The following is a 21364-nucleotide window of genomic DNA, read 5'->3' as shown; positions in this document are numbered from 1 at the left end:
GGGCTTAGAGGTCATTTTCAGGAGCAAAAATAGCGAAAAGAAACCTGCAGCAAACTTTTTAAAAGTCGTGCAAAATTTGACACAAGCTGTAGATTCCAGTCTTGCGCATGATGCTCCACTTTCGATCATTTTTCCCATGTTTGGTTTGTGGTTTTTTTTTATCCAGTGTTATTTTCTTTGAAAACAATGAGTTATCCAGGTGCAGAATTTGGGGGAACTTGTGAAATGGCATATGTGTTTTAAAAATGTTACAGAATGAATCAAACATTCTACAATCTGCTTACAACGACTGCACATTTAATAAACCTGGTGAAATGCCCTATTCGTGCCATTGCCCAGCCTGTGGATGGGTGGGAGGCTGTCTCCTCCCCTCCTTCCCTGTGATTGCCAGCCCTGTGACATGCACATCATGAGAATCAGCCTCTCCCCTCCCCTCTGCTGGAGCTGCAGCTGCTGCAGTCATGGCTGCTGATGGCATTGATGAACGCTCTCCCCTGATCTCTCCACATTCTGGCAATGTCACCCCTACAGCACCTCCATACAGCCAGGAGAGCAACCTGCGGGGTAAGGCCAGGCTTCCTCCATACAATGCAGTCAGTCTGTCTGTGTCCATGTGTCCTCCAATTCCCACTCACAGGGGGGAGGTGGTGCTGGCGGAGTGGCTGAAGGATCCTACAGCTCAGGACCCTCACTGCAGAGGTCCAGGCTATCACATCTCTGATGCTTTGTTTGTCTGGGATATAAGTACACCCCAAGACGTGCACTGGGTCCCATACAGCGCTGCCCCCCTATACCGCCACCATGCCTACGTCTCATGGAGATGCCCTTTAATCCTGGTATACAATGTGTCTGCTTCTTGCTACACGTGTGTTACCAGTTGTCCAGGTGGTAACTAAATCTGCAGGAGATTAATCCCTGTAACGAGCTTTACCCCGCCAGGCACCAGTCCCAATATCGCACCGGTAATACGCCAATAATTACTCGTCCTAATCATGTAAGACTCCATTCTGCGCTGATCATAGGATATTGATACAGACGAAACCCTCAACATTATAAGTATATGCTGAAATATGGACCAGTTTTCAGTTTTGTGTGTTTTTGTTACTGACCTTACCTTGTATAGTATTATATAAATATGGCTGAGACAAAGGAGCACATGGGAGCTTGTAACTTTTCTCACGCAGTCCTTGTGGACACATGGGGTCGTCCTTCTTTTGTCTCGCTGTTTATATGGGGGGCACGGGGTAGAGCGTCTTGACACATTCATCAAATTGCGTATATATCTGTACACTTTTTTTTGTGTGTGTCTTCGGGACATTTTGGGATGACGTATTTTCCACAGTGCAACATATATATAAAAGATTTTGGACTATTAAATAATGTGAAAATATGAGTAACTGTAATTAGGGGTCTCATATGACGCCCCTCATGTGTTGTGAGCCCCCTGTCCTATATCCCATCACTGGGGCTAAATTCATATCAATATAGCAGTTTTGTGATGTGGATTTTTGGGTCAGATTCTTCTCCAAACTCCACATAGAGGGTCTGTACACACAGCGATGCTGACCCGGATGCCAAATTTTTCCAGGCGGTCATTTTCCTGATGCCAGTTTGCGGGCAGCTTTGCCATCATTCTTGCTGTACGGCGGCTTCCGGGCAGAAGCACACGGAGAGTGAACACGTCACTTCTTAAGGCTATGTGCACACGTGAGAAAAGAGGTGCAGAATTTTCTGCACAAAATCCGCATCTCCTGGCAGAATCCGCAGCCGTGGATTTTATGCGGATTTTTTGTGGTTTTTGCCACTGCGGATATTTAACATGGAGGGGTACAGAAACGCTGTAGATCCAATTCCGCACTGATTTTTCCGCACCATCTGCACATCCTTTTTTCTTTTTTTTTACCATTGAATAACATTGTACTGTACATCGCAGTGCGGATCTGCAGCGTTTCTGCGCGGAAGGATCCGCAGCAAATCCGCATCGTGTGCACATAGCCTTATAAGCTCTTTAGGTTTCCACGGCCTGACAGAAGTGACATAAGACGGAGCATGAGAACTGTATTGGCGTTTGACATTACTGTGCACTATGTTCGTTTTATGGCACTTTTTTTTTTTTTTTAGGTTGATCCCTCACAAAATCCACCTGAAAAAGTCTCCGTGTGCACAAAGCCAAGTAAATTCATCAAATACTATTTCAATAATCTTCCTATTCGTTTCAGCGTTCAAACCCGCCTATAAATCACTTGGCGCTGTCTGCTCCCATGTGTCGATTATTGAATTGTTTCTGCTTGGGGAAAAAAATGCTCCAAATTTGACCGCTCAATAAGTAAAAGCAGAAAAAAAAAGTCTCAAACACAAAAATGTAAAAAGAAAAAAACAAGTTATAAAAGATTTTTTTTTTTTTTTTAATGTGGATATTTCAAGCAGAAAAATCCTATATATGCCCGAATAGTATTTGAAAAGGTTCTTGATATGGATTTTTTTTTTTTTTAGTGCATACTTTTCAAAATCCATGTGAACACTAATAACATTTACACACCCGTTTTTTGTATTTTTCATACATAAGTTATTTTTTCTTTGTGGTTTTTGTCGGTAAGTCCATTTTTACCATTATTATTCTTCTCGTAATGACACAGCTTCTCCTACCCATTGCAATTTTGGAAACGGACAGCACACGAAGGCACTCGTGTTGTTGTTTTCACTGGCCCATAGACTAGTGTGGGTGATTTTGATCCGTGATTTGGATCAAGAATGGTCATATCACTCAAACAGCACCATCGACTATAATGGGTTCTTGTTCTGTCTGTGAAAAATGTGGCTAGAACATGTACATGACAACATGCATGTGAATAAGGCATTGGCTGTGTCCGCACGTTGCAGTTTTTTGCTGCTTTTTTATGCAAATTAAAAGTTGCATTTTACAGTACCAGCAATATCATTGAGATTTCAGAAATCTTAGGCACACACTTGTTTTCGGCTTTTTTTTTCTTTTCCTGAATGTATTGGAAAACTGCAGCATTTTTTAAATCTGCAGCGTGTCACTACTTTCAGCGGTTTTTTTTTTCCATCTGTATAAAAATGAGTGCAAAAACGCTTGGTTGCGTTTGTTGCATCATTTTTGGTGAATAAAACTAACTTTATTAAACGTACTGTAGATCTATTGCCCAAGTAATCCGCACCAAGAAACAAAACACAAACATTTTGAAAAGAGGAGCTTTGAGCGCAGCGTTTTTACTGCCAAGAGAGCAGGTCCTGGCTGCTGAGGGAAAAACCTGCAAAAACGCAACGTGTGAACATAGCTTTAGGGAACAGCCACACTGTTTGGATATGCATAAATCACATAGTTTTGGTGATAATACTACACAGCAATCCCAAAACAAAAGGTACTTTCTAATAAAATATAGTTTATTATACAGAAATAAAACATACATAGACATCAATTGACAAAAAATATATATAAACACAAAATCACAAAAATTCACAAAAAAAGGGTACAAAGACCATTAAAAAGAGGGACATATCCATAGGAGAACCACTAAATACTATGATGCTGCGGTGCTGTAAAGTAAAGAGAGGCAAAATACCTCACTAATAGAAAAAGGTCATAGTCTAGTATGGACCATATGTAGTATCATGTGTTCCTGTCTAAGTTTTTAGACCATCCTATATTGTACAAGTGACACATATGGTACTCTAAGGGGAGAAGCCCCTATGACTAAAGTGATAAGTGCCGATATCGGCATAAAAAGATGCTAGTTACCCGCAGTATGCAGTGTAGTCTCTCCTCGGCGTCCCTCTGCCCCAACGCGCGTTTCACTGACGGCTTCTTCAGGAGGCGTGTCTAGGCAGGGGGATAGCCGGTTTATATACGCAAGGGAGCTATTCTCATTGGAGAAAACATGAGCAATAGGTGGGTCCTTGGTGCAGTCACTTCCGCTTTAGCCCTGCTACCAGTGCACATCGCGCGTGCGCGGAAAAGTCCCCGCGAACATAAAGGTGCATATATACATAGTGACAGTCTGATCACCCCAGTTAAAATGCAGCTGGCGTTGCGCATGCGTGGGAAGTTACCGCACGCACCAATATATGTGCGCGGAAATCCCCGTAAATACTATAACAGGCCATAGCGCGTGCGCACTTAATGCCAAAATGTAACAGGCATTGCGCATGCGCAATAAATCCCCACCATATAAATAGCACCCGTATATCACGCACGCGCCGAATGCCGTACATCGAAGTATGCTTCTAAGGTGAGTATAGAGGATTAACCACGGAGATGTTTAGCAGCACAACCGCTAAAAATGTGATACAGCGCTATAAATGTGATTCAGCTCCGCTACACTAGAGGTGACTACAGCGGAAACCATAATATACAACCAATGGACCAACCCATAAATGTATAAGGAGCAATATCAAAACTGAAAATAATAAAAGGGAGGAAATACAGCAGTCCATATGACTATGTCACGGCTACAGTAAAAATTACCTGGATGCCGCATGTGTGCCACACTGATGTGCCACGTGAGCACACGGACACGGATAATTCCGGTACCAATTTTTCCAGTACCGGAATTATCTGGACGTGTGGGACAGGCCTAACAGAATGAATTTCTCTATGTCAAAAACCAAAGTCCTACATCTGGGCAAGAAAAATGAAAAAAGCATATAGAGAATGGGAGGGATAGAACTAAGCAACAGCACGTGTGGAAAAGACTTGAGTGTACTAATAGATGACAGACTGCACATGAGTCAACAGTGTGATGCAGCAGCTTAAAAAGGCAATTGCAATTCTAGGATGTATTAACAGAAGCATAGAGTCTAGATCACATGAAGTAATTATTGCCCTCTACTCCTCCTTGGTCAGACCTCATCTGGAATACTGTGTCTAGATCTGGGCACCACATTTTAAAAAAAGACATCAACATACTGGAGCAAGTTCAGAGAAGAGCGACCAGAATGGTAAGAGGATTTGGGAATTTGGTAGCTGCCTACAAATATCTGAAGGGCTGTCACAGTGTAGAGGATCATAATTATTCTCATTTGCACAAAGAAACACTAGAAGCAATGGGATGAAACTGAAAGGGAGAAGATACAGATTAGATATTAGAAAAAACTTTTGGACAGTGAGGGTGATCAATGAGTGGAACAGGCTGACACGAGAGGTGGCGAGTTCTCCTTCAATGGAAGTCTTAAAACAGAGGTTGGACAGACATCTGTCTGAGATGGTTTGGTGAATCCTGCATTGAGCAAATCCAGGGTTCTGGTTAGTTTATGGTGCAGATTTTTATTTTTTTTCTCAATGCATGCATAAGACTTTTTTTAAATCTCATACCAAGCATTACTTCTGTAAAATGCAGCTGGTTTTCAATCCAGAAAATTCAATTTGTTTTGCTACGTGGAGACATACTAATAGTGCATATTCCTGCTTGGAGAACTTGTTTCAGACGTTTCTGTAAATGAAAATTCTATTATGTCCATCCGATTGGTATTTTTCTAGCAGCATGTGCATTGCTTTTCACATAGCTATTTTAAAGAGGACCTTTCTCCAAAGTTTTCATGTTGAACTGGACACAGGATGTAATAGTGGCTGCAGTGGCCTAATGAGTTAACCTTTTGTTAATGGGACTCTGTCAGCACAGAATGACTGTTCAAACCAAGTACAGGCGCTCGGTGCATCATTTATATACACCTTCCTACCTGTTTGTTTTCCATCTATATCCACCCTTCTCTGACTCTATGAAGCCAGAGCTGTAAATCAAAGAGGAGGAGGGTGGAGATTAAGGAAAACCAAGCAGGTGGGAAGGTGATAATTTATTGGCCTTGCCATGAAGCAAAGTGTGTTGGAACTTGGTTAGAACAGTCTTTCTGTGCTGACAGCACCCACCTGCTCTTAAAGGGACACTATCAGACAGTTTTCACTGGGGGCGTGGATTCTCCCTGTAATGAGTTGCCCAATCATAAGCAGGCAGCAACAGCAGAAATAAATCCCCCCCCCCCCCCAACAGCTAGGTTTTTCAGTGAGATGAATGACATACAGTTCTAAGCTCCTGCGTAATGAAAAAGTGCTGGGAGAATAGAGCAAATCATCAACACCTTTCAGATAAGGTCCCTGTGGGGGGATAGACAGCGGAGCTGAGTTTAGCTGTGTCACATTACAAACGCTTATATCAGCTCTCCTTTTTATAGCGCTGACTGCTCTGCTGTATTACCCCTCCCCCAACACTGCCTCTGCCTGTGCAGAGAGGAATCATACTTATGTCTGTTTGTGCTCAAAGCAACTTGTAATTGCTCTGATCTAGAGATGGACGGACACCTGGATGTTCGGGTTTGATGGGTTCGGACAAACGGTTACAAAAAGTTCAGGTAATAGAACAGTACCCGGACCCCATTCACTTGAATGGGGACCCGAATATCCAGTGTTTGCCACGCTGTCATGTGCAAAAACAGCGTGGCAAACAATGCTTCTGATTGGTGGTAAAATCATTACCGCCGGTCAGACAGCCGCGCTTCCCACGCTGTCAAGACTGCGTAAGCCAGCAAGCTGTGATCAGAAGTAGAAAGTTTACCTCTAGTCATAAGTGTCTGTTACTTCTCCCACCAGGCGACACCTGTTGCCGCTAATAACAGCGAGAACAGGAGCGGCTGATGAGATTATCCATCAGCCAGCACCTGCGCTGTAAATAATTATAAAAAAATGTCTTTGGGTCCCCTTATTTTTGATAGGCAGCTTTGCTAAAGCAGACAGCTTCGGGCTGGTATTCTCAGGCTGGTAAGGGACCATTGATATTGGACCCCCCTCCCCCAGCCAAAAAATAGCAGCCCGCAGCTGCCCAGAAAAGGTGCATCTATTAGATGGGCCAATTCTGGCGCTTTGCCTGGCTCTTCCCACTTGCCCTGTGACGGTGGCAAGTAGGGTTCATATTTGTGGGGTTGAAGTCACCTTTGTACTGTCCGGTGACATCAAGCCCTCGGATTAGTAACGGAAAGGTGTCTATTGTGGTTCACTCTTCTCTACTTTGCACATACAGTATGTTGACTTTAGCTGAAAGGTGTGAGACCTCTGTGCTTTACTCCTGCACTTTCTAATCATACAGGAGGTTAGACCTGGAGATCAGAGCTGTATTCTTACATCTCACACCATGAGAAACTGAAGCAAAGGCAATGTGAAAATGACAGAAACTATTGGTCTTTGGGCGACTTCGTTTGGAATTCACCCGGTCTGTAAGGTAGAAGGTCTAGGCAAAAGACAAAAAACAAGCTGGCAGATCTGCTTCAGGAAAAAAGTGGCCATCTTTTTCCTGAATCGGCTTTGTGAGGCAACTGCGGCGTCTCCGCCTATGGATTAAAGATATTATGAGCACATAGCCACTGAGCAGAAAATCTGAGTTTTTGAGGAGGATTTTGAGAGTTTCCTCTGTTTCTTTGTGCCCATACACTTAGGCCATGTTTGGATGTCCCAATCTCAAAATGTCCGGCTATCAGCTCTCAAGTGTGAGGAACATCCTCGGCCGTTGTCAATGCAGCTTCATTTCCTTGACCCCTTTGAGCGCCTGGCTGTATTTTGTGGGGGTGCTTTGAGACTTAATCAGTTGTGTTTTACAGAGGGATATAATTTATAGGAGTCCTGTTCACATGTTTAGGATCTGACGAGGAGTTAATTGCAGCTTCTGTGTTAAAGGGGGATGTCCACCTCTGGCTACAATTTTTTTTTAATTTCTTTTAATATAAATATGCATGTATTTGTGGTTAAAAATCATATCATATTTGCAGTTTGATTACAAATTTCGCACCGTTTCGTTTTTCATATATTTCCCTGCACGTTCAACTTTGATGTGGTCATAAATTGAAATAAAGACACACGAGTTGGAAACTTTCCTGTTTGGGCCTTCAGCACTAAATGTGCTGTGGCCAGGAGTATGTATAACACAGATACTGTATATCCTCCAGTCCCGGGTCTGAGACCAGCGGTTCTTCGCAGCGTACAGTATGTGTGTCCTGGGGGATTCATAAGTCTCCAGTCACACACAGTAACTGCAGACTTATCGATATGTACAGGCAGCGCCTAGATGGCATAAAAATCCTAGTCGCCGGTCCCATAGACTTGTATAGGTGATTTTGATCCCTGACTTGGATTAAAAACATGACTTATCTCTGTGGTTTTGTGCGGACACACCAATGTGTGGACAGCTCCATAGATTTTAATGGTTAAAAAAAAAAAATGGCTTGAACTCGTATATGAAAAATGGATGTCTGAATAAGGCCTTAGTGTACCTTCAAAGTCATACACTCGTTCATGGCTGCAGGCGGTCACGATTGACGGAAGCATGCGGCAGCCTCACCATTGGATCCCAGCCATAGGCAGACCCTGAAGATGTGAACATACCTATAGGGTAACTCGCATGATCGCTGTAGATCTTCCAGTATGGAGACGGCTCAGCAAAATCCCCTGCTGTAACTACATGTATCTCACTGTGGCAGTGGCGCAGCCACGTTCCCGTATGTGGGTGATGTCCTCCACAATCCCTACATGAAGGGTAACAGGGCGGCCTCTGTGTGCTGCACTGTACTAGATACAAGGACGGCACAGTCCGGCTACTGTCGCTTCATAGGACGGCATTGTGAAGACTGATAGAAACGCACGTGCCAGTCTCTATGAATTAATCGCAGCTGCTACAAGTTCAGGATTGTAAAACAGATGCTGCAATAAAATAATGTAAGGGATTTAGTATCCAGTTGAGCACAAATTGGATATACAGTATTTGAGATACAGACGCACAAGGTGGATTTGCTCTGAATTTTCTGCATTGAAACTGTGACAAATCGGCAGCCAGATTTGCTACATGTGGATCTGCGTCGCAGAATCCTCAGAGAAAGAAGTGACCTGCTTTCGAATTGAAAATCGGCACCGTGGATCATTTTACATGCTGAACATTTCAGCAATGTGTACCCAATTTATTTTTTATTCACTTTTTTCAAAATCCCATCTGTGTGAAATTATGGAAATCACAGGCTGGATAGACATTTTAATGATGTGCATATAATGAAAGAAACAGAAACAACATTTTCAAAACAGCCGCGAGCAGAAATGCCAACACTTACAGCCTTGGCTGCTATCACTGAGGTTACTAATGGTCGTCTGAGGAAGGTTCTACTACACTGATTCCGCATGGGCAAATCATCAAGATCCGCTACTGGCAGCTGTTTGCTGTTGCCTATCAATGATGTGCTTGATGGATGAGAAGTCTAATGTCGCTGGCCATGGTAGCACGTTTAGGCCACGCAGGCTGCTCACAGTAGCACGAGAAACTTATGTTCTGCTTGTCATTGTCGCGTTGAAAAAAATCTGCTTCTGGGACACTGCTGACATGTCCGTACCACTGGTTCCACAATCGATCCCTTCTGTACTGGAAGCAATATTAATGTCACATACCAAGCCTGAACAGTGTCTACACAAACCAGCGGAACATCTCTGCCCATCATTGAGCTGCGAGCCAGATGTGGTGGTGTTCCCTGGCCTCATGCCACTACTCATGGTGCAGAGCAAGACTGCAATGGAGATCTATCCTCTTAGCGATGAGTCTCTCTAGTGTTGGATGCAAGATATTGGCCTCTAAATCATGCGTATAAGACCATGTAGAAGTCTTCACAAGGGAGAACGTCGCAGCAGTGTTCATCCCGGGATTATGGTGTGGGGTGGCATAAGGTAAAGTAGTCATCCTTCCAGGGACACTGCCAGCTCAACATTAAGGCTCGTCCATATGGCCGTATTTTCGGTTCAAGTGCGATCCAACAAAAGTGGGATCAAACTCGGACCAATGTTATTTTATGGGGCTTTGCACATGCCAGAGTCTGATCTGATATTCAGATTGTAGTCCGCCATGTAAATCAATGAGTCCATGGAACCCATGGGACTGCACTCTACCAGCTGCGAGCAGAATAGAGGAGATGGAGAAATTTGTTTCTCCATCTTCACCTATGAGATAATTGGAGCGCACTGTGATCAGTGTGTGATTTTCATAATAGACCCGACTCTCTGGGATGAGAGACTACGCGGCCGTCTGCACCTTTCCTTTCATTGTTAGCTGTGGAACCAGTGTCTCCTTCAATGAAGCTAATCCGCATGGTTTGCTCCTCACTTATGGAAGCTTTGGAAAGATCAGCAGCCACATAAGGAGCGCATCGTCTACACTGGAAGCAGATTGTAGGATATTTTGTGGAGTTTAAGTTCACGTTTTTGCTGCTTTTTTTTTTTTTTTTTTTTGCAAAACCTCTCTTGGCAGTAAAACTTCTGCATTCAAAATGCACATTTTGCATTGATTTCTGATGGTTTTGTTTCTCTTCTTTGCAGGATTTTCTGGGGTCTGGATTTTTTTTTTTTGGCTTAATAGTTTAGTTTTTGTTTTACCAAAAAAAAGCTGCAAAAAGTTTGCATTTGTGAACATGGCCTTAATGTCACATGATATAATGATATGTTACTAGGTGACGGCAATGGCATGTAACCACTGCAGCCAATCACTGGCCTCCTAGAGGGCTAATCGGAAAGCATTTCACATACACAAATACCCCTGAACGCTCCTAGCCTTGTCTATTTGCTGACTTAGGGCTAGCTTATTCATGAATACGATATGGGTATTACCGTAAATATATTAAAATAAATAATATACGTCAGCAACAAAATCCTAGTACTAGTTTCTCCAACAGGTAATTTTGCATTGAGCCATTCCCTTTATTTCATTAGTTTCGGCTCTTTTTAGAGCTTCCCTGTAACATCTTTATATGGCGGAGTCCCTGCTGCTGATAAATCCTTGTCTCCTAACACTACAGAATGATAACCCGTCTTACACCACTGACTGCAGACCCTACATTTACACGGTAGATCAGTATTTGGCCAATTTAACCGATATGGGGAGAGCGCACTGTCACTTTTTGGCTAAACGCCTTGTTTATCGCTGTGAAAATTGCAAAGCAAAGACCATAAGTAATTGTGCTTCAATCAATTCCTGCCCGGGGTTCTCGTCGATTGCTCCTCGTCGCTGACTTGATATTGTGGCTGAACGTCTCGGCCATGCAGAAGCAGCTGACTGGACAGGACGGTCTACCCCGGCTTATGCGAATCCATTTTGCTATGAATGTACAGATTAGATCCCGGCACAGTGATCACAAGAATTTATCTAATGAGCCCTGTGGATAGTGCTCAAGTTTATGTTCTCCCTTGGGGGTGTCACATGGCGGATAAGCTTCCTCTCGGGGTCCAGTGGTGGGGAGGAATAATGCAGCAGATGTATTCATCCTGCATATCTTATTTCATGTCCGACTGGAGCTACAAGAGCACAAAGCCTGACATCCTGAATGTTATGGCTTCTAAGAAACCCCAAAGTATTAACTCTTACTAAGGGATCCTTTATGCTGTAGAATGCCCATAGAGATCAACGGGATTATACCACACCGCCATGCATCACATGTTTTACATGTTAGACTTGTATCATGTCCTATTAGATGCTGCAGGTCGGTAATGGGGGTACCCACCATAGTTATGTGCAAAATAGCAGTGTGCTTAAAACTAGTGATGAGCAAACGTGCTGGGATAAGGTGTTATCTGAGCATGCTTGGGTGCTAACCGAGTGACTCTTTGGCATGCAGCTGCATGTGTCACGGCTGTTCGACAGCTGCCACACATACAGAGATTGTCTAACAATTGGGCAATCCCTGCATCTGTTGCGGCTGTCTAACAAAAAAAGAATTTGTGGAGCGACATCAGAAATGCTGTTTTTGATACAAAACATAAAAATGCAAAAGAAGTGTGGAATGTGGAGCAATCGGCTCGGGCTAGAATATCTGTCCCCAGGGTTCAGATGTTGGCTCCATGCCGCAGTGATGTAAAGCCGTCCTCAGAAATAAAGGTTATACGGCTAAATATTAGTTCAGTGACTCACATAAAAAAGCGAAGTCTGTAACCAAACTTTCAGTCTCTGCTGTAAATATTCCAGTTTGTAAATGAAAACATACACAGCTATTTAATATTTGTATTATATATGAGATACACTGCTGATTTTACAAGTTTCCCACCTACAAAGAATGGAGAGATCTGTAATTATCATAGGTACACTTCACCTGTAAAAGACAGAGGCGGCACTGCAGCTCCTGGTCCAATGCAGCTGCCCGCATGGCTACGCTACGTAGATGCCATGGACAACGCAGCTAAAGACAGTTTTAATTTGTAAGGAAAAAAAAAAAAATATATATATATATATATATATATATATATATATATATATATATATATATATATATATATATATATATATATATATATCCCAATTCTAACGCATCGGGTATTCTAGAATATGTATGTATGTATATAGCAGTCACATAGTATATAGCACAGGCCACGTAGTATATGGGAGTACCAGGGCTGCCACTAGAAATTTCGGGGCCCCATACTGGCAAAATTTTCGGGGCCCCCTTGAGACTCCGCCCAGGCTCCACCCCAGCCCCGCCTCCAGGCTCCACCCCTCGAACTGTCCACAGTCCCACCGCTCTCTCTTGGAAAAACTCCACTTCTCACCAATCACACATTAACAGTTCCCATCACCAGATCACACATATAGCAGGCAGCTTTTGTTTTGGCCAAAAGATTTTTTAAGCCGCCACCATAACACGGTAGACACTTTTGGCCAGGCCCTACTCTGCTGTAACCTATTAAATATTTGTTAAAATATGCAATACAATTTAGGTATATTTTTATTTATTTTTCAATTTTTAAAATGCCCAATAATATCACATAGAAGGAACAAATACCACAACACCATGACCAGATGACATATTACCACCACAGTGATCGAATAATATCACATACAAAGAACAAATACCACAACACCATGTCCAGACCACATATTACCACCACATAGTGACTGAATACTACAATTCTGATCAGTAATTTTTTAAAAAGCACCATACTATCACCATAAGTGCCATTATACACAGGAGATCTGTACTTAGTATGCAGTGTCTGTGTACAGATAATACAGTGATCACTAGTGAAATTATACACAGGAGCTCTGTATACAGTGTATAGTGTCAGTGTATAGGTAACACACTGACTCACCAGTGACGTCTCTAGGTGAAGTCCTTCATCTTTCATCCAGTACAGACCGCCATCATTTCATCCAGCCAGGACTTCTCTCTGCAGGAAATAACACAGTTATCTCGAGCTCCGCTTGCAGAACACATTACTTAATTTTTCACAACTTCTACATTACACCACATGAAGAAGGCGACATAGTATCACTCTATACAGTAACAGGACCGCCCCCCCATTTAAAACAGTATACTCAAAAAATAAAATAAATACATCACTGCAGTAATAATATCCCTAAATTAGCCCCTATGGTATTAATAATATCACCCAGCCTGGCCCCGTGTGTCTCATTCCTGGCGTCAGCCAGATATTCTCCCATCCTGCCCTCATGAGTATCCATTCTGCCCCATATGATCGCCCCATCCTGCCCCATCTGTCTCCATCATATCCATCCTGCCCCATGATCCTGCACGATCTGTCTCCAATTCTGCCCCCAGTGTCTCCAATCATGCCCCATGTCTCCATTCTGCCCCCTATGTCTCCAACCATGCCCCCATGTCTGCAATCCTGACACTTGTCTCCAATCATGCCCCCTGTGTCTCCATTCTGCCCCATCTGTCTCCAATCCTGCCCCATCTGTCTCCAGTCATGCCCCCATGTCTTTCATCCTGCCCCGTGTCTCCAATCATGCCCCGTATCTCCATTCTGCCCCGTGTCTCGCATTCTGCCCCTGGGTCTCACAGTCTGCCCCTGTGTCCAGCATTCTGCACCTGTCACTGTGTCCAGCATTCTGCACCTGTCACTGTGTCCAGCATTCTGCACCTGTCACTGTGTCCAGCATTCTGCCCCACTGTGTGTCCGGCATTCTGCCCCACTGTGTGTCCGGCATTCTGCCCCACTGTGTGTCCGGCATTCTGCCCCCCGGGCCCCCCTGGATCGCAGCAGCTCTCAAAGAAAAAAAAAAAACACAACTTCTTACCTGGCCAAGCTCCAGCGCCGGGTGAAGCTCCCTCTCCAGGCTCCACACAGACGCACTCGCCGCCGGGCCCGGCGGCTGACAATGACGTCAGACGCCGGCGAGTGCGCACTGCGGCCCTATTCAGCCGCCAGCCTCAGACTGGCTGGCGGCTGTTAACTATTGACGTGCGGGCTCGGGCCCGCACGTCAATAGTGTGCCGCTGCCGCAGCGCCTGCAGGGGGGGCCCGGTGACCAGATGAGACGGGGCCCGATGCGGGCCCCCTCTGCTCACCGGGCCCCATACGCCAGTCACGGCTGTCATGCCCTGATGGCGGCCCTGGGGAGTACTACTTGGCCTGTGGTATATACCATGTGGCTGCTATATACATACATACATATTGTAGAATACCCGATGAGTTAATATAGGTCATGCAGTAAATAACACAGAGCCACGCGGTATACAGCAGCCCACGCGGTATACAGCAGCCCACGCAGTATTTGGCAGTGTGGGCACCATATCCCTGTAAAAAAAAAAAAAACTAAAAAATAGTGTTATACTCGATCCAGCGTAGATCCAGCAAGCCTCTGGCGATGCGTGTGCGGCTGCCGCCATCTTGCGTTCCCAGGATGCATTGCGCAATTACCCAGATCACTTAGCGGTCTTCTGGGTAATTTCGCAATGCATCTGTGGGAACGGAAGCTGGCGGCAGGCGCGAGCGCATCGTCTGACTACGGAAGGTGAGAATAGCAGGTTTTTTTTTTTTTTTTTTTTAAATTATTTTTAACATTAGATATTTTTACTATTGCTGCATAGGCAGATAAGAAAAACAGTTAGATTATACTCACCCTGGGGCGGTCCCGCTGCGGTCCGGGTCCGATGGGTGTCGCGTTCCATGTCCAGGGCCTCCTATCTTCATACGATGACGTCCTCTTCTTGTCTTCCTGCTCCGGCGCCGGCGTACTTTATCTGCCCTGTTGAAGGAAGAGCAAAGTACTGCAGTGCGCATGCGCCGGTGTAACAGGTCAGATTATCCCTGCGCCCAGAATATACTCGGGGTATAAATTGGACTAGGGCCAGATTATACCCCTCTGGGTCAAAATATACACCAGCTGCTGTAGATCAGATTTTTCAGGCTTTTGAGAACCAATGAGTGATATACTCCATAACGGGGCCCCAGGCAGCATACAGGATCCCAAGGCAGTGTAGAGGGGTAGAGACAGCGCATGGGACTCCAGACAGCACACGGGGGGGGGGGGGCCAGAGTCAGCGCGCAAGGGGGGAAGAGACAGCGCCTGGGGCCCCCCGTGCGCTGCCTGCCCCCCCCCCCCCCCCCCCCCCGTGCACTGTTTCTGCCTCCCTGTGCGCTGCCTGGGGCCCCGTGTGCTGTTTCTGCCTCCCTGGGTGCTGCCTGGGGCCCCGTGTGCTGCCTGGGGACCAGTTCGCTGTCTCTGCTCCCCATGTGCTGCTTGTGGCCCTGTGCGCTGCCTGGGTCCACTTTGTGCTGCCTGGGGCCCCTGTGCACTGACTGGGGCCCCGTTATTAAGTATATCACTCAATGGTTCTCAAAAGTATGAAAAATCTGATCTACAGCAGCTGGGGTATATTCTGTCCCAGAGGGGTATAAACTGGCCTAGGCCACTTCAACCCCTGGTATATTGTGGGTGGGGGGGTCAATCTGGCTTGTTACACCGGGAAAGGTCAGAGAGGCCCAGCGTCTGCGCACTGCAGTACTTTGCTCTGCCCTCAACAGGGCAAATTAGTACGCCTGCGCCGGAGCCATAGCGTGAAGACCAGAAGAGGACATCATTGTATGAAGCTAGGAGGCCCCGGACCGCGACGCCCATTGGACCAGGACCGCCCCTGGGTGAGTATAATCTAACCTCTTTTTCTCATCTTTCAGGATACATCGGGGGCTTATCTACAGCATTACAGAATGCTGTAGATAAACCCCTGATGCCGGTGGGCTTAGTTTATAGGCCAATTTTGGGGTGACAGATTCCCTTTAATAATGTGGAACATCATTTTTAAGAAGTTTTCCTTTAATTAGAATAATCTGGAAAACTAATTATAACGTTTTTAAGATTGATTTCAGTGATCCATTGAGCCCTGAGACACAATCCCATCCATGAGTTTATTTGAAAAACAAAACAATTAAATCTTCATGACACTTAAATCCAATTTTGCATAATAATTTGGAACACGGTGTATATCATAGGGAGTCAGAAGCGTCCTTCATATTTATTACATTACTTGTATCCTCACACCGCACGTTCAGGGACATATAGTGCTGCCAAGTAGAGACGCAACTGGATACAAAATCCATCAAAAGGTATGTTTAACCCCTTCGCGCCATGCGCCGTACTAGTACTGCGCTGCCGGCACTGCATTAGTGCCAGCAGCAGTACTAGTACGGCGCATCGATCACCGCGGTCTCGCGCTGAGCGCCGCGGTGATCGGGTGCGGGTGTCAGCTGTATATGACGGCTGACACCCCGCAGCAATGCCCACGATCGGCGCTATCGCCGATCGCGGGCATTTAACCCCTCTGATGCCGCTGTCAGTAGTGACAGCGGCATAGAGGGGGATCGCGCAGGGACGGGGGCTCCCTGCGCTCTCCCACCGGAGCAACGCAATGAGATCGCGTTGCTCCGGTGACCCGGAAGGAGTCCCCGGATCCAAGATGGCCGCCGGACTCCTTCCGGGTCATGAAGTCACCTGGCTAGCCGGCGCCTGCTGAGAGCAGGCGCTGGAGAGCCAGCTAAACTGCATGTCAGATCGTTGATCTGACAGTGTGCTATGCACAGTGTCAGATCAACGATCTGATCTAATACAGAGATGTCCCACCCTGGGACAATGTTAGAAAGTAAAAAAAAAAAAAATAGAATGTGTAAAAAAAAAAATAAAAAAAAATCCCCAAATAAAAAAAAAAAATTTCCCAATAAATCCATTTATTTATGTAAAAAAAAAAACAAACAATAAATGTACACATATTTGGTATCGCCGCGTCCGTAACGACCCGCTCTATAAAACTATCCCACTAGTTAACCCCTTCAGTGAACACCGCAAAAAAAAAAAAAAAAAAAAGGCAAAAAACAACGCTTTATTATCATACAGGCGAACAAAAAGTGGAATAACACGCGATCAAAACGACGGATATAAATAACCATGGTACCGCTGAAAACGTCATCTTGTCCCGCAAAAAAAAAGCCGCCATACAGCATCATCAGCAGAAAAATAAAAAAGTTATAGCTCTCAGAATAATGCGATGCAAAAAACAATTATTTTTTTATATAAAATAGTTTTTATTGTGTAAAAGCGCCAAAACATAAAAAAAATTACATAAAGGAGGTATCGCTGTAATCGTACTGACCCGAAGAATAAAACTGCTTTATCCATTTTACCACACGTGGAACGGTATAAACGCCCCCCCCTAAAAGAAATTCAGGAATTGCTGGTTTTTGTTCATTCCGCCTCCCAAAAATCGGAATAAAAAGCGATCAAAAAATGTCATCTGCCTGAAAATGTTACCAATAAAAACGTCAACTCATCCCGCAAAAAACAAGATCTCACATGACTCTGTGGGCCAAAATATGGATAAATTATAGCTCTCAAAATGTGGTGATGCAAAAACTATTTTTTGCAATAAAAAGCGTCTTTTAGTGTGTGACGGCTGCCAATCATAAAAATCCGCCAAAAAAACGCTATAAAAGTAAATCAAACCCCCCCTTCATCACCCCCTTAGTTAGGGAAAAATAATAAAATGTAAAAAAATGTATTTATTTCCATTTTCCCATTAGTGCTAGGGTTAGGGCTAGGGTTAGGGCTAGGGTTAGGGCTGGGGTTAGGGTTTCAGTTATAATTGGGGGGTTTCCACTGTTTAGGCACATCAGGGGCTCTCCAAACGCGACATGGCGTCCGATCTCAATTCCAGCCAATTCTGCTTTGAAAAAGTAAAACAGGGCTCCTTCCCTTCAGAGTTCTCCTGTGTGCCCAAACAGGGGTTCCCCCCAACATATGGGGTATCAGCGTTCTCAGGACAAGTTGGACAACAACTTTTGGGGTCCAATTTGTCCTGTTACCCTTGGGAAAATAAAAACAGGGGATAAAATATCATTTTCGTGGAAAAAAAAATATTTTTTATTTTCACGGCTCTGCGTTATAAACTGTAGTGAAGCACTTGTTGGTTCAAAGCTCTCACAACACATCTAGATAAGTTCCTTGGGGGGTCTAGTTTCCAATATGGGGTCACTTGTGGTGGGTTTCTACTGTTTAGGTACATCAGGGGCTCTGCAAATGCAACATGACACCTGCAGTCCATTCCATCTAAGTCTGCATTTCAAACGGTGCTCCTTCCCTTCCGAGCTCTGCCATGCACTCAAACGGTGGTTCCCCCCCACATGTGGGGTATCATCGTACTCAGGACAAATTGGACAATAACATTTGTGGTCCAATTTCTCCTGTTACCCTTGGGAAAAAAAAAATTGCGGGCTAAAACATCATTTTGTGGAAAGAAAAAATGATTTTTTAATTTTCACAATGCTACATTCTAAACTTTAGTGAAACAATTGGGGGTTAAAAGTGCTCACCACACATCTAGATAAGTTCATTAGGGGGTCTTCTTTCCAAAATGGGGTCACTTGTGGGGGGTTTCCACTGTTAAGGCACGTCAGGGGCTCTCCAAATGCGACATGGCGTCCGATCTCAATTCCAGCCAATTTTGCATTGAAAAGTCAAATGGCACTCCTTCCCTTCCGAGCTCTGCCATGCGCTCAAACAGTGGTTTATCCCCATATATGAAGTATCGACGTACTCAGGACAAATTGCACAACAACTTTTGGGGTACAATTTATCCTTTTACCCTTGGGAAAATAAAAAATTTGGGGCAAAAAGATCATTTTTTGTGAAAATTAATAAAAAAATTTTTTTTACGGCTCTACATTATAAACTTCTGTGAAGCACTTGGAGGTTCAAAGTGCTCACCACACATCTAGATTAGTTCCTTAGGGGGTCTACTTTCCAAAATGGTGTCACCTGTGGGGGTTTCCACTGTTTAGGCACATCAGGGGCTCTCCAATCGTGACATGGGCTCCGATCTCAATTCCAGCAAATCTTGCATTGAAAAGTCAAATAGCGCTCCTTCCCTTCCGAGCTCTGCCATGTGCCCAAACAGTGGTTTACCCCCACATATGGGGTATCGGCGTACTCAGGACAAATTGTACAACGACTTTTGTGGTCCAATTTCTCCTGTTACCCTTGGTAAAATGAAACAAATTGGACCTGAAGTAAAAATTTTGTGAAAAAAAAGTTAAATGTTCAATTTTTTTAAACATTCAAAAAATTCCTGTGAAGCACCTGAAGGGTTAATAAACTTTTTGAATGTGGTTTTGAGTACCTTGAGGGGTGCAGTTTTTAGAATGGTGTCACTTTTGGGCATTTTCTGTCATATAGACCCCTCAAAGTCACTTCAAGTGTGAGGTGGTCCGTAAAAAAATGGTTTTGCAAATTTTGTTGCAAAAATGAGAAATCGCTGGTCAACTTTTAACCCTTATAACGTCCTAACAAAAAAAAATTATGTTTCCAAAATTGTGCTGATGTAAAGCAGACATGTGGGAAATGTTGTTTATTAACTATATTATGTGATATAACTCTGTAATTTAAGGGCATAAAAACTAAGAGTTTGAAAATTGCTAAATTTTCATAATTTCCGACAAATTTTTGTTTTTTTCACAAATAAATGCAAGTCATATCGAAGAAGTTTTACCACTATCATGAAGTACAATATGTCACGAGAAAACAATGTCAGAATCACCAGGATCCGTTGAAGCGTTTCAGAGTTATAACCTCATAAAGTGACAGTGGTCAGAATTGTAAAAATTGGCCCTGTCACTTAGGTGAAAACAGGCTTTGGGGTGAAGGGGTTAAAGGTATTTTCCCAACCACAGGATCAATGATAAATCGACTGCTGAAACCCACTCTGACTATGGGAAAAGGGGGCCCAAAGTCCCGTGTTGTAGCTTGACATGCAGCCTACCACCCCTTCTATGGACCGTGAATGGAGCAGGGGTCGTCCATAGACCTTCCAGCTTGTTGGCCCCGTTGGTCAGTGTCTCATCTATCTCTTATTTATCATCTATCTTGTGAATAGGCAATATGATCATGGGAGAACCAGAGTCTTTGTAGCTCCATATTTTCAGAAATGGTAAAAGCCCCTCCTGTCACCTATATCTGTATGTGTGGGTACATTACAGTATGTGATCAGATCTGTTCTGACCATGTTTTATCAGAAGGCTCAGAAGATGCATTTATGAGATAGATTTGTTGCTTTTACAGTAGTCTAAGGCTTTGTGCCCACGTTGCAGAGTGTTCGCAGAACTTTCCTGAACAAAACCAGACTCCTTTCGCAGGAAATCCGCTCGTGTTTTTTTTGCTTTTTTTTCTTGAGCGTCCCACTACTATATTATACAGCGGCAAATCCGGAGATTTTCCACAAAATTAATGAACATGCTGCATTTCTTTCCGCAATGCGTCTTTTTTTTTTTGCGGGAAAAAAACGCAGCATGGGCACAAAAATTGCGGAATGCATTCTAATAATGGGATGCTTAATGTAAGCATTTTTTTAGCACTTTTGCAGCAGGAAACTGACGAAAAAACGCTAAAAATCCTGAACGTGGGCACACAGCCTAAGGCCGGCATCACACTAGCAGTATTTGGTCAGTATTTTACATCAGTATTTGTAGCCAAAACCAGCAGTGGAACAAATAGAGGAAAAGTATAACAGAAACATATGCACCACTTCTGTATTTATCACCCACTCCTGGTTTTGGCTACAAATACTGATGTAAAATACTGACCAAATACTGATAGTGTGACGGCAGCCTAAGGAGTGATGTTTCTCCTTGTGAAGAGTGATTAGCCAAGCATGGCATGTCAGAGTGAGGAGACTTGTAGGCCATGCAATTCTCCTCTGGGAAGTGAATTATGGAAATTGTCTCTTCAGAAGAACCATTTCCATACCTGCTTCTACAGCGTATTTATTCTAAAAATTTTTTAGGAGAACGACCTCTAAATGTTAGTGTATGCTTCCCCTGAGGAAGGATGGAGACTGAACAGTAATGTAACAGGATGCAGTCTCCTCACATGTGGGGTTAATAACGTTAAACCATCCCTGACATTCCCTGGCATCCAGCTGTGGGCTACTTTTCAGCCTCTCTGCCTTTGTCAGACTAGGAATGATATAGGGGTGGACAGACAAGCCAATGGATTCCAGAAATCTCTCAGCCCTCTAAACTTTTTTTTTTTTTAAGCTAGTTGTACTATATCTATCAATA

General features: G+C 44.1%; 1 protein-coding gene across 1 annotated transcript in view; it reads left to right on the top strand.

Annotated features, from left to right (window-relative positions):
• The first annotated feature begins 424 nt into the window (after nt 1-424).
• PIP4P2 (phosphatidylinositol-4,5-bisphosphate 4-phosphatase 2) overlaps nt 425-21364 on the top strand; it is a 98874-nt gene continuing 77934 nt past the window's right edge. The window contains exon 1 of the mRNA XM_069731594.1: nt 425-564. Within this exon, the coding sequence (XP_069587695.1) occupies nt 462-564 (103 nt within the window). The 5' untranslated portion in view covers nt 425-461. The remainder of the gene's footprint in view (nt 565-21364) is intronic.

Source organism: Ranitomeya imitator, chromosome 6, assembly GCF_032444005.1.
Source record: "Ranitomeya imitator isolate aRanImi1 chromosome 6, aRanImi1.pri, whole genome shotgun sequence".
Classification (NCBI taxonomy): Eukaryota; Metazoa; Chordata; class Amphibia; order Anura; family Dendrobatidae; genus Ranitomeya; species Ranitomeya imitator.
The sequence above is the reverse complement of the archived record's forward strand: the minus strand, read 5'-3'. Positions and strand labels throughout refer to the sequence as shown.